General features: G+C 38.3%; 2 protein-coding genes across 7 annotated transcripts in view; one reads left to right on the forward strand and one right to left on the reverse strand.

The window, feature by feature from the left end:
* The window catches only part of LOC5567649 (peptidylprolyl isomerase domain and WD repeat-containing protein 1), a 36857-nt gene extending 32614 nt beyond the window's left edge, over positions 1-4243 (forward strand). For 3 of the 5 annotated variants that reach the window (XM_021844642.1, XM_021844638.1, XM_021844639.1), the window contains 4 exons: positions 3324-3442; positions 3518-3523; positions 3599-3939; positions 4002-4243. In XM_021844642.1, the coding sequence (XP_021700334.1) occupies positions 3324-3442; positions 3518-3523; positions 3599-3939; positions 4002-4145 (610 nt within the window). In that variant the 3' untranslated portion in view covers positions 4146-4243. The remainder of the gene's footprint in view (positions 1-3323; positions 3443-3517; positions 3524-3598; positions 3940-4001) is intronic. The other 2 variants (XM_001651793.2, XM_021844641.1) reach the window with 1 other exon arrangement.
* Positions 4143-14001, reverse strand: LOC5567650. 2 transcript variants are annotated; one of them, XM_001651795.2, is made up of 4 exons: positions 13416-14001; positions 4534-4603; positions 4383-4469; positions 4143-4317 (listed from the first exon to the last, which is right to left on the reverse strand). In XM_001651795.2, exons 1-4 carry the CDS (start codon positions 13476-13478, stop codon positions 4226-4228), a joined length of 312 nt encoding a protein of 103 aa, XP_001651845.1. In that variant the 5' UTR covers positions 13479-14001; the 3' UTR covers positions 4143-4225. The 2 variants fall into 2 exon arrangements, with proteins under 2 accessions (XP_001651845.1, XP_001651844.1); XM_001651794.2 differs by having other exon boundaries at positions 4531-4603; positions 13416-13991.
* Positions 14002-14647: the final 646 nt, after the last annotated feature.

Below are 14647 nucleotides of genomic sequence, written 5' to 3' on the forward strand. Positions count from 1 at the left end.
CTGTTCAATATGGTTTGTTTATAGTATTTTTTAATGTGTATTTACCAAGAATGTTCTTTTAAAAATGTAGAACAATATCTGCTTTTAACGGAACAAGAAGAACTGAGAAGAGTTAAGTTTAAAAACTAGGATCTGAAACGTTTTCTGAACATCAAGGAGGTGATTTGTTAAAACATTATGAAAGATAGAAGCTTGAATCAATACTTTGCTTCTGCGTTTTTGATACCATATTTCGAATTTAAACTCTTCCATTCAAACAGCATTGCTTAACCATTGCATATCGCCATAATAACATTTGTAGAAAAGGTGCTTGAGCAAAGGCAGTTCCAAACAGCCAATCTATCTATCTATCCATCTATCTATATAAATAAAAATGGAATGGTGTTTGTATGTCACGAAATGGCTTCCGAACGGGTCAACGGATTTGAATGATTATTTTTCCGTTTGGTTCGTCAAGTGTTCCGACGTGTTTGTGTGTATAAAAATCCCAAGATATTCACCGGGAAACTCGAGAAAACGAGCGTGAACGGAACTGTCATTTTGTATTGGACAATTCATAGCGTTTTCCAACAGCCTACTTGATGGTAAGACGAAGTTTGCCGGGACCACTAGTTTTTAATAAAATTATTTGGAAGACTTTTATCTAAAAATCGATTATTAACTAGTTGATTGTGTAACAATAGTTTTAACATTAGATAACTTATTTCTGTATTGAGTAAGATTAATGGGCATATAAATTCATTCTAATCATTATTAACCTAATCGTACCAATTCTATTCAGTCCGTATTTTTCTAAAATCGGTAAATTACTTGTGCAACCATGCGAAAGAAATTAAGTTTGTTCAGCAGTTATTTGATTTGTTGGACAATCGTAAGTAATATCTGGAAAAGAGTACATTTGAGCCTATTTAGCAAAAAAAATAGTACACAATTTTTAAGGTGAAATAGAGTACATGTACTCTAAAAAGAGTACGTCTGGTAACCCTAATTTGAAATCCTTACCATAAGTGACCATTCCCCGAAGTTCTACTGTGTTCCCATCGGCAAACTCAAAAAGTGGCGACGAGCGATAAAAATTCACATAGTGATATTAAGACTCCGGCCTGAAAGAGCAGTGGTTGGTGAAAATATCTCTACATTGTGTTGGACGAGTTGGAGAAGACCGCACGAGTGAAGGTCACGTGCTGCTAAAGGCGCGAAAAGCTGTACAAAGGCGCCGTTTTTGTTTGGCGTTTCCTTGCTCGGGAGACATTCGTAAATCGATTCAAATTGGAAAGGTGTCAACAGTGGCGCACCAAGGGCAGCTTCGTTTGAGTAAGAGCCAGAACGATTATATTATACCAAACCAATTATACGTTGGGGTTGGCAACAGCCGCAGACAGCATCTAGAGCGACCAGCGAAGAGTACCACGGCCTTCCTGAAAGTGGTACAAGGATAGGGAGCAAGCGTAAACATGCAGTCGAAAATTCGACGACAGAAGAAGAGTTGTCGCAGGAGTGTGCTCCGCGGCGTTCGAAGAGAATTAAAAAAGTTAAGATTGATAAAGATTTCGTATATTGATAATGACTAGGATTATGCATCATGATCTGAATTTGTAAGTTTGAATTATTGGAGCTTTAATTTAAATCTAATGCAATAATGAAAGTAGAGATACTAAGTTTTTTTTTCTAAGGGAAAAGAACTGTGGTGTACACAATAAGAGTGTCAGCGAATGGGCGAATTACCGAGCAAAAAACTGTTTAAAGGAATAAGATAAGGGGCTGTCCATTAATTATGTAAGGGTTTATGGGGGGAGGGGGGGGTTTCAAATTTCTTACGCGCCATACAATTTATTTTTAATTTTCATACAAAAAATCTTACTATGGGGGGAGGGGGGTTGAAAAACCCTGAAAATTATCTTACGTAATTAATGGATCGCCCCTAAGATTCGGCAGTCGATCGGTTAATCTGCCATAGATAAATAAGGCGAAAATACAACCATGAGTCGGTCTTTGCTAAAACTTCAATTTATCAACACCTTTATTTGAAACCCTTACCACAAGTGACCATTCCCCGAAGTTCTAGTGTGTTCTCACCGGCAAACCCAAAAGATAAATTTAGGTTATATAGCGATTTAAATCAAATTAGTATTTCAACATTTTATGTGAAACAATTGAGAGTGCGTATAAGATTCACAGCCTGTTGGGGTAAAACCGACATATACACTTTGGGTAGATACATATGCTTTACTTAAGTTTATAGAATGTTTGCGAAGATAAAGTTAAAGCAATCTGTCGAATCTCAAGGTTTGTGAATAGGCAATACAAATAATTTATGTGAAATCTATTTCAAAATCTATTATTCCACCAAATTTTAATGAGAAAAAGTTGTTCAAACTTGATCTAACAAGTTTAAACGTGATAACATAGAAGTAAAATTTTGAATACTAAGCTATCAGCTTGTGAAAAGCCATATAGTATATGATTCACAAGTTCGCCATCCGTGACTTTCATTGGAACTCGAAAAACACAACTTAAATGAACTTCAGAGAATGTCTTCTGGCAAGAAAGACTCCCTGAAGTTAGAATATGAAGCAAAGAAAGGTGTCGATTTTACCCCAAATGAAAGTGTTTTCAGCTGCTGAATAACCAGAAAAAACATTCTCCTTCAAGTTCCTACGGAATAATGATGAATGATGATTTAGACGGACAACAAAGAATGACATTTCAAAAATTTTACAGTCGAAATCGTTAAAGAATAAGAGCGAAATCTTGCAACGGCCGTTTCTTCTATGCTGTCCAATATGATTTTGTTGTTTATTGGTAGTGTCAGTTGAAACGTTTTCCGAAACACAATATTTTACAAGTAGAGATAAGGTGTGGTAAAAACCGAATGAGTATCTGCTTATAAATTGAAAAATGATAGGGTGTCGGTTTTACCCTGACTACCCCTATATCCCTTTCGGGTGAAGCAGCACAATTGTGCTGGAAATTATTTTTTGAAACGGCTCGTTCAGGGCCGGTTTCAAATATACTTTTTCCCCGTCTTTAGTAATCCATAGTCAATGAGTTCCATTAAACCCTCATGAAGATTACAATCCATTCTGGAGCGTGTTAACTCGTAGTAAGAGAATTTTATTCATAAAGGTGAAAAATCGTCCGTCCCGAAAGGGATATATTGGTAATACATCACAATTTCACTTTAAATTATCATTACCAAATATTTCTATTTTATTAGAAATATTCCAAAATGCACGGAATTAGATCTTAGGTGCGCTTACAGCTCATATGCAGATAATGTCTGGATTTTTCGATAGATGTTAAATGTAATATTTTTTTTACAGAAAACAACGATTTTACCTCTACAGTCGAAGACTGCCTTCGGATCTGCAGGATGCCGACCGTGACGTGTTCAACGAGAAACCTTCCAAAGAAGACATCATATCCGTTACAGAAGGACAAGGTAAGCCAAATAAAGTTGATTGAATTCCTCAATTCTCAAATATTAAAAATTTGCTATTGCTTCCGCAACATTAAGGAGAAGGTATAGATTATAGATTAAATTATTTTCCACTCACTGAACGTAAACTAACCCATTTTCCCATTACTCACCAATCAGGTTCGCAAAAACTGTACGATCACGCGGTCATCCACACCACCATGGGAGACATCCATATGCGCCTGTTCGGCAAAGAGTGCCCGAAAACGGTGGAAAACTTCTGCGTGCACACTAAGAACGGTTACTACAATGGACACATCTTCCACCGCGTCATCAAAGGTTTCATGATTCAGACGGGTGATCCCACCGGAACGGGAACCGGCGGCCAGTCGATTTGGGGCGGGGAATTCAAGGATGAATTTTGCTCCACGCTAAAGCACGATCGACCTTACACGGTCAGTATGGCGAACGCTGGTCCAAACACTAACGGAAGTCAGTTCTTCATCACGGTGCTGCCAACGGTGAGTTTGAGATTGACCAGGATTTGACCGTGAAAATGATTATAATCTTCCTATTTCAACAGCCCTGGCTGGATAACAAACACACCGTGTTTGGGCGTGTTCACAAAGGAATGGAAGTGGTGCAGAACATTTGCAACAGTAAGACCAACCCGAAAACTGACAAACCCTACGATGAGATTCGGATAATTTCGATCAATCTTTCGTAAAGACGGTAAGTGCAACAACTCACAAACAAGTTTTATTCTAGTAGTTGTGTCGATTGTTTTAGAATAAGCTAAGAAATAAATTATTGTACTTGATTGTACGATGGTGGCTTCTGGTACAAATCCGGTGATTTTATCACATCATCGTATTTGGGTGGTGGCGGAGGCGGTTCGTCTGAAAACAAAATGTTGTGGTCAGAGAATCAGTTTAACCTGTTCCCAAATTAGAATGAGTCTTACAATTGGGTGGCGGTTGATCCGATGCTTGCTGATTTCTGGCGTTTTGCTGGGATTCGTATATCGTGAATATGTAATACTGTTGATTACCTGGAATAAAAAAAAACATTGCTTATACATATGGATGAGAGTAATGCATGGCTTTTTTTACTACGAATATCCTGTGAATTTCTGGTTTCATACTGCTGTTCCGTGCCATGCATGCCGAAGTGATATATCCGACGCTGTAAAGGAAACAATAGTAAAGTTACAATTTTTCAATTAACAGACTCTGCCCAAGACTTGGGCAGATTTTTTTGTCTTTATTAGATTGATACAAATATTGATTTTCTTCTTTGTACGAGACCACTCAGTTGGTACGAGGGGAGATAACAATAAAAAGGAACAAAAAAGTGAAATACAACACTTAATTTTTTGAATTTTAATTTTTGAGGTTAATGTTTGCATCATTTTTTTTTTTATTCGGAACGATCAATTCTACACGTTCCGCTCTAAACCATCTCGATTTTTCACTTTTGGAACGCCTAATTTCAGGATTTACAAAACGGCATAAGTAAGATTCTCAACTTTCGCAACCTAACTTTCACCGAGACAAGTGACTTAACCACGAATCAAAACGAAACACTACTTGAGTCGATTTTATACTGGTACAGAAACGTCGTAAGTAACTGATTGAAACGGCTTATCATTTTTGTCTTACATTTTTGTGGGAAATGATAGAAACTGCTAGTATTTTAACGCGAGCTGATTGCATGCAAACTGTTAAAAAGGGGATTCATTTTAAAACTGTTCTAGAAGGTAGGTTGCGATTATTCCTAATGAATTTTCTCAAATCCGTTTGGAAGTTACATACGAAGATTTGAAAAAGTAATCGAGATAATCGTATCAGCCTTTTTTTAACCTGTGGCTTATTTGCCTCGAGATCAATGGCTTTTTAAAATTCTTTTCCGAAGGAAGTCGTCATTTATAGGTAACCCAATCCCAAAATTGCGGTAAGCTTTTTATAGGTTCCCAATTGTGATAAGTCTGTCATTGCAGTAGGGTGTAAAACTTAGCTTGGTCGTAGCCAGGATTTCTATCGAAGGTATACGCATGAGTTCGGAACTTAAATTCATATATTCACTAAATTATGCAATTTCTTTTCATTTACCCCACTTACACTTTCCCCGCGGTACTTTATTCTGATAACGATTTAAATCTACATCCATAGTAATTTGTCAGAAAGTTCATCAAAACTGTTTCTGTACTTAAGGCCCAAACGCAATGACAGCGGAACAGCAACGGAGTGCGGAACCGGTTCGCCAGCATGAATCACACCATCTCGACTGAACTGACAACGAATGAAATTGAACCAACACTGAGTTGACAAGCTTGTTGTAGTTCATACTGGCTAACCGGTTCCGCTTTCCGCTATCATTGCGTTTGGGTCTTTATAGTTATGATATTAGAGTGATAGCGTTCAATAACTTTTCGCCTATTTTGTTCCTTCAATACGTTTTCTAGTTTTTCAACGACGAGAACGATGTCTCAGCGCAGTTAGCAATAGTTCAATCCTAGTAACTACCGATGGAACGATTGTTTTTTTTTTGTGATATGCTTCGTCGGTTTGGGATTACGTAGATTCAATCAAGTGGTTCGCGTGTGGAAGGAAAAGTGTTTTGAATTTGCCACTATTTCCACAATTTCTCCGTTTTTGAGCTTTTATAGTTAAAACACAAAGATGCGCGTTTGTTCGTTTTTTAATGAGTTGAATTCGTTTTTTTGTTCATAATTTTCAATTTTCGAATACCAAGTTCAAAAAATACTGCAGGTCTTACGCGCTGCTGTTTCGTTTCTGTTTTTTTTTTCTTTTTTTTTTTTCTACCGATGATCCTTGAAGGATCGGTTCTGCTTTTAAATCATTAATAAGCAGATACCCATACGATTTGTCGTATACATAATTATTCAAGACGGAAAGTACTATGCGGATTCTAATCAACCATACACCTTAAACAAGACAAATACATTCTCTCTGATTGCCGGCATTCAAAAGATTAAGGACTGTTCATTTTATAAAGTGGACACTTTGTTTATGCCATCTTTTTATTTATTGATAAAATCGTAATCGGTTTTCTGTGCATCGTTCAACTATTATTCTACAATGCTATGAAAATATATGATCTTAGAAAATGCTTTTGGTTGAAGAGCTAAATAGTTTTTCCAAAAACCCCTAAGAAAAGCTGTTTGTCAAAGTTTAACATTATTTTTCGCAAAACAAAAATCTTAATTTTTATGAACAAATTGTATGTTTGTATCTTTTACTATTCTACTAAAAGTATAGCTTGAAAAAATCAATTATATTCCACCATTCTCTAACATCAGGTAACATTAGTGTTTTACCCATTTATGGCCAAATTTGCTGATACACCATCCTTTCACTCCCAGCAAAATAGAAAAGTAAAAAGCGTGTTCAAAACTAGTTTGGATTACTAAAGAAACTATATTTGTATAAACGGGAGCTAAATCGTGAGTTTGAAACCACAGTCTTGAGTATACATTTTACTGTTTATGGTAGTTTTACTAAAAAGTCTCTTACTTTTGGAATCATGTACGCATATTTATCGATCTACAGCAAATTGTAAACTATTTTCTTCGAATTTTTCAATTGGTAATCTCCCTGTCCTTTGGTTCGGAAAGGGGTATGGACGCGTTCTGCCAACTCGGTCGAGGCAGATTTCTTGTGCGAACAAGTTACAACATGGACGTTCTAAAGTGCCAGAATGAAGTGTTGTGCTTGTGGGGAGCACTTGAAGATGGGATGGAAGGTCATTACTTCGCGTTCGTGCTTTACTCCTGCTTATCTTAAAAGTTATATAGAATATCGACCCTAAGATTAACTATCGAAATTAACAGTTGCAAATACAATAATCGTTCTGAGTTCACTAACATGTCGTCGCGTTGATTTTATCATAATGATCTTTTATCTACATACGTCGAACCATTCTGAATGGCCGTTGTGAGAATATCACCAAGAACTTCTCACATGCTTTAAAGCTGAATTGTCCTACATTGAAACATTGAGGTTTTCGCTCTTTTGGATTCATTTTTTGTTGTTCGTCCTCAGTATTGTTGAGATGTCCTGAATGCCGCACATGACGTACAGTGATCATTGCCATGAAGTTTCTCGTAAGCTGCATGGGGATTGTTATCATGGGAATCCAAAGAGCGAATTTTCTATGATTTCATTGTAGGCCAATACAGCAATAAAGCATGTAACAATCACTAACATTTCTTCTCTCTTTATCCTTGTTTTCATATCTAACCCGCCATTACAACGAGGAAAAATTCATTGGAGAGGAAAGACATGGCAGCGTATTGGCCGAGAAAAGATAAGTATCATGTTTTTGTAAATATTCTTATTTCTGATTGCAAGGTGAATCACATTAACTAAATTTTGAACTAATAACAAACTTGTTCCACAGAGCTATTTACAAAACACCACCCAAAATCCCTCCTTTCCCATATCCTTAGGCAAAACACTTCACTACCGCTATATGTATGACTGATTCATGTTCTTTTGACCTTGCATCATTCATACGTGTATTGGAAGTCAAGAGTAGAAGCAAAACTTAAAGAACCTTCTGGTCAAAGATGTTGCGTTGCCTACTTCCCAAACTCCAAAACCCCCCGGTGTATTATGGACAATGTGAGTTTTCAAACTTATGCTGGAGACTTGGCCCCTGACCCTCTTGTTCATCAATAAAATAAAATAAAATAAAAATAAAAGTTTTCAATTGGTAATCTCAGAATAACATAGTATGAAAATAATATGTGAAAAATAGAATCGATTTTATTACAGCAGTGTTGGCAATTTTGATGATTGTCAATGTACTTTGATAGGTCTTCTAAGAATAAAGCAATTGTGTTTCTATGTTGCTTTAAATGTGACGTGGGGACTTAATAAGTAACTCTATGAAGGCGTAAGTTATTTTTTATATTAATACTATATTAGCACTACCGTCAGGACGTACTTTTAACCAAAAAATTCTACTTGTATCAATTCCCTCCTTAAAACATTATTCTTTAAAAATATACGGGAAGAACGATTTTATTATATCTGTAAAATTGTTGCTCCAAAAAAAAACTTGATTTTTTCCATCAGGCTTCTGATTGAAAATGCTTTTGAAGAACAAGCCTTTTTTGAAAAAAAAAAATACAAATTATCGAATTTTCCAGTCAATTTCTAACAATCATTGATTTTGATAACCTCAAAAAATTGACCGTTTTCATCGTTGTCCCATATTCGTGTGAAATTTCATTATTTAGAAGAATTTTTATAATCACAACATTGTACAACACTAGTCGAACGATGTGCAAAAAACCGATTGAAATGTCATTTATAAATTAAAAGGCTACAGCATGCACAAGGTGTCCACTTTATAAAATGAACAGTCCTTAAATTAAAAACATTTAAACAAAAAATGCCCTGCTGTGTCTATCGCTAGCTTTCAAAGCGAATACTGACCATTTACCTCTCCCAACCCCCACCTCCGTAGCACTTATGAGGGTGTCGCTGAGTCGGTGGCCTCTTATTAAGTAAGTGCTACATCAACATTTCCTTCCTCTATTCCAAGTTACGGTAAAGATGGGCGTGGCCAGGAATAGCGATATTTATGGTTTTGGTCTTCTTGTTTAGGATTGGATCAAGGAATAATCCCTTTCCATATTCTTGAAAGCAGAATAAGATTATCAAAAATAAAAATAAAAGTTGCTACAATCTACGAAGTATACCGTAACTACGCTAACGCTGACGTGAACGATGTCTCAGCGCATTAATTTGCAGTAGGAAACGTTGCAATTATTATTAGATTTCCCAGTTTATAGACGAATATTTCGACTTTGATTTTTCGTAAGGGCTGATTTGTGGTGGTAGTTGGTCCCTAGTGATTTATCCTACCTCCGTTCTGGTCACGATCTTCAGATTATCGCGATTCGTCAACATTCGTATTGATAAAGTGGAGGGACATGGTTGAAATGGAGTTTAAAAGAAACGAATGTCAGAACAGGTATCCACCGGCGACGCCAAACGGACCAACGTAATGTGGTGTAATTTGGGATTTGTGGATTGAATACTGATATTTTTTGCCAAGCATCAATATGGGTGACTTTCGAGGATAGCGAAACGTAAGAGGGGTTAGGACAAGATTGTGGATTTACTGGGTAAATCCATCACATTGCGGTTATGACTCTGTGTCTTGTCAGGAATAGGGTCTGATTGGTATGGTAGTATGCTATAGAGTTCGGAATTGATAGACAGACTTTGAGGAAAGAAGTTTTGAACGTAAGGCAGCAGCACCTTGGATCTTGGAGGGCGCAGGTCTGGAGAGTTGGGCAGCTGTTCATACTAGGTTACATTACGTAGAAAAGTGTTAAACTAGGTTACATTACGTGAAAAGTTCGTATCACACGCGAAGCATAGCATAACCCAATGTATAATGAAATTAGGTTCGAAGAAAGGATTAATATTTGATCACTTAAACTTTACGCTGCAAGATATTCTTAATCGTTTTTCTTTTCTTCTGATGTACAGGAATAACTGGTATATTTAGCTAAAATAATGAACAATCATACGCATAGAGCCTACGGGTCATGCAGTTAGGATTGAAATTAAAATAATATTGCGCATTTCTTTCACACCACAGGTTTATCGCAGAAGTTTTTACATGTGCGGAGGCGTTGGTAGAGGTGCGCGATTGCGTCGAGTCGGGTCGGTGTTTTCAGCGGACTCATTTTTCGCAAATCGAAGAATGAGTGCTTTGAGGGCATCAACATGATTTGATGAGGTCCCACACTTTTATTTGCGCCTTTGCACTTGTAAATGTCTTACTAAATAGGAATACTTTGTGTTAGGGAAAGTGCAGGAGAATAAAATATAATTCATTAGAATTTTCTGATAGAGGCAGAGTTCACATGTTACTTAGGTATTTAAAAGCAAATGAGAACCACATTAAATAATAGATAAACACTAATGGTCATATTTTTATATTTTCATTTCATCGCGGTCCTCATTGCTCGAGCGGAGACGACAAAACTCGAGGTGGATAGAATCGACGCAACTACGACACGGAAAAGAAACAGATGAGAAACTATCGATACATTTATTCAACTATAAAAACCACGTTTTAACGTAATGACTTTATTTCTTCTCGTTTCAGCAATCCAACAACCAAACCATCTCTACTATCTTTTCATTTCCTCTTCGTTACATTTATAGTCCCTCTGGCACTGAATCGAATGACGCATTCCGCTTTTTATTAGCGATGTCTTTGCTGTACGTTGAGCATGGTGTCGGAGGTGATGTGCTGTGTAGAACATCGGATGTTCTACACGGCACGCTACTTCCGGCATTTTGTTTGGCGTGCGGGATAGGCAGTGCTAGTGATGATATGAAGGCCGCTATTCGGTTTAGTGCCAGAGGGACTATATCTATTTAATGTATCTGAAGCTTGTGGGACCGCTTTAATTCCGGCGCCTGCTTGTGGAAGATCCCGGTGTGCTAAACGGTATAGGACATGTTAACGGGCGAGGCTTGGTAGGTCCTCACCCAGCCCGTGTCTAGATGGGCGGATAATTGTCTGCCAGGGTGTGGATTGAGCAATTACAATTACAATTACAATTTGATTTTTCGTAAGGGCTGATTTGTATTCAACGATTTCTTCATTGTTGCTTTCTTTGCATTATTGCAGAAAACTGATTCACTTTTCGTAACATGTTTTCGTGCTGTAGGATAAAGGATCATTAGATCTTCTTTCATGAAAAAGGAACATAACCGATTTTTAAAATTTGGCGAAGTACCTAGTAAGCGAAAGAGAGGATCGATGACGATAAATCATGTCAATATTCAATATGAAGGAACAGTGTCGATTTGTGATTTCTCACCTTAGGAGCGGAACCGCCATCCCCTTTGAGCTTTTCTATGATGGTATGGGGTCATGCACAAATTACGTCACGCTCCAAGGAGGGGGAGGAGGTCAAGCCAAGCGTGACAAGCCTTAAAAAATTTTCGAAGGACTCATACAAAAAACGTGACAAAAGGGGGGGGGGGGGGGGGTAGGTGGTAAAAAAATTCGAAATTTAGCGTGACATAATTTGTGTACCATCCCTATTCGTAGTCATTGAAAACAAGCGAAATGCTTCTCCAACAATCCACATGCCTTGGAAATCTTAAAATTTGTCTAAACACTGCGTCAACTAAAAGATTATCGAAGTTGCGAATGTAACATCAATAAACTAATAATCCCTTCTTTCTCATAGCTTCGTTCGACAATGTAGGTGGATCACCTGTGTTAACATGGGAAAGAGAGGGTTAGAACCCCGATATATTTTCATGTTTATTTGAAAAACATCTTGTTCAAACCCTGCTGTTTATTTATCAGTAAAGCCTGATTCGCTGCTGACAAGTAATTTCTTGGCCTATCTTGATGCATGGGAAATTCCTGCAAGCAATCGATCAAGGAAGCGCTTTTTTCTGATCGAAGTACGCAGTTGAAAAGAGATGTCAGTTCAAACGGGAGTCGCTGTAGAAAATTTCTGCAAGGAATCGGCGAGAAATTTCTTTAGCGATTCCTGTTCAGCAGCAAATCAGGCTTAAAGCCTGATTCGCTGCTGACAAGTAATTTCTTGGCCTATCTTGATGCATGGAAAATTCCTTTAAGGAATCGATCAAGGAAGCGCTTTTTTCTGATTGCAGTACGCAGTTGAAAAGAGATGTCAGTTCAAACGGGAGTCGCTGTAGAAAATTTCTGCAAGGAATCGGCGAGAAATTTCTTTAGCAATTCCTGTTCAGCAGCAAATTTGAACGACATCGGCTTCATGCGAACGCTTCGAGGTAACCATACCATCTACCAGAGTTGCGGCAACACACGTAAGCTGGGAATAGGCTTTATAGTGATGAGAGATCTTCAAAGGCGCGTGATCGTGTGGTGGCGATCAATTAAAGAATGTGCAAGTTGAGATTTAAGGGGCCGATTCTTTAACTTTAGCAACGTGCATAGTCCACACTCCGGAAGCACTGATGATGACAAGTACGCATTTTACGCGCACTCGAACGCGAGTACGAACGCTGCCCGAGCCACGGCCTAGGACTGAAAGATTGCACCGCCTCCAAGAATATGGCCATTCGTAGCACCTATTTCCAGCACAGTCTCCCGTATCGGTACACCTGAAGATCACCTCAGCAGATAAAATCACAAATCGACCACCTTTTGATCGATGGACGGCACTTTTTCGACGTCAGAACCTATTGTGGCGCTAACATTGACTCCGACCACTACCTGGTGATGGTGAAACTGCGCTCAAAACTATCCGTCATCAACAATGTATGGTACCGACGTCCACCTCGGTATAATCTAGCGTGACCGAAACAACCAGATGTCGCCAATGCGTACGCGCAGCATATTGAGGCAGCGTTGTCGGATGAGGGCGAGCTCGAAAGGGCCTCTCTTTGAACTGCTGGAGGACAGTCAAAGCAGCCATTAATGACGCTGCCGAAAGCATTGTCGGATACGTGAAACGGAGTTCAAGAAACGATTGGTTCGACGAGGTGTGCTAGGAGCTTTTGGAGGAGAAGAATGCAGCGCGGGTTGCAATGCTGCAGCACGGTATGCGGCAAAACGTGGAGCGATTCAGACTGAAGCGGAAACAGCAAACTCGCCTATTCCGGGATGAAAAGCACCGCCTGGTAGAGGTGGAATTCCAAGAGATTGAGTTGGATACGTTTGAATGTTAATTCTACCAAAACGAGGTAGTTAATAACTGTGGAAGTGCGCATAAGAACAGTAAGTTGAGAAGCAGGCTTTGTCCCGGTTGGGACGCAACGCTAGAAAATTCGGGTTCTCGTACACTAACCCGCTAAAAATTTCAATAATTTATTATAAGCGTAAAAGATCTCATATTTATATTACAACTTTACTTTGGAAAATGATTGCCATAGATATTTGGTTTTCAATTGTTTTCAAAGGTGCATTAGCAGTGTATTAGAGTTAACATCAAACTTACCAATATGAGGAAGAATAGTCCTATCACTAGAATCAACCATAGCACATGGAAAACCCACCACATTTAGCACTATTTTCTTGAATCCAAACCAGTCAAAATACGGAAGCACAAAATAAAATAGTTCTTTCTCGACGGTTACACAATGTCACTAAATTTGTGTTCCAATCGATCTTGCGATCTGCGTTCGGAAACTTTCTGTGTGCGCATTGATTTATAGTTATGTTGCTTATCAGATTTGTTATCACATTGATACTAAACACGAAGTTTTGTTCATTCGTGGGCTTCGACCTTACACACAGTTACTTTTTTGTATTTTGAAGTTTACCAAATTGTTGCATTGAAGCGATTATTAATTTCCAACAATCAGTCACTTCAAATGGCGAACTTTAACTGTTTGTGGATTTATTTCCGTCCGATTACTGAGAGACGCTTGTTAATTGCGTCTACGATGGCTTTCGCGACCGTCACATCATCGATATGATAAGCGAGTTTGATAGGTTTTAGTGATGGCTTCAATTATTGTTTCGGGATTTTATCGTGTCTGGTTGCTGATTGCGCATTTCAACTTTTGCCCGTGGCGATAAGGATACGGCAGCCGCGGAAATATTGCTCACAGAATGCAATCTTCTTCTTCATTTTCTACGCGATATTACAACGCAACTTGGACTGGCTAAGTGTGTGATCAAGTCTAGAGTTCATTCTAAACTTCAGAATGTCGCCAACATCTAGGATTCTTTCGATTTTTTGACATGGTCAAAATGCGATTTGACCTTCCGTCGTGCGATTAGCCATCATCGGCACCACTAGGGTATTGTAGTGTACAATAAGCGCGCTTTCTACCTGTGTTGTACACAATACAATAACGAGACGACAACCGAAGGGTTGGTTACATAAGGGAATCCGTCTTAAACTATTGATTAGCTTTTTTTCAGTTTTGAATCGATTCCATATAGGGTGCAGAGCTACTTGGGCACTTCCTTGATTCACTTGGGCATGGAGGGTTTCTCGGCAGAATTATCTAAAACATTGCAATAAGAAGACGCATATTGTGGCCAAATATGAGCTCGGTAGCTTAAAAAAAACACTGCCGAAGTTGAAAAAAATGTGCAAAAATAGGATCCAGCTATACCTATTTCTGTTTTTTTTCTTCGTTGCAACTGGTGCGTTCTGTCTGGTTTTGGCGATTAGCATTTGAGAAGCACCCGACTTTCCATTGTAGATACTTTTGTTTA

This window comes from Aedes aegypti, chromosome 2, assembly GCF_002204515.2.
Source record: "Aedes aegypti strain LVP_AGWG chromosome 2, AaegL5.0 Primary Assembly, whole genome shotgun sequence".
Lineage (NCBI taxonomy): Eukaryota > Metazoa > Arthropoda > Insecta > Diptera > Culicidae > Aedes > Aedes aegypti.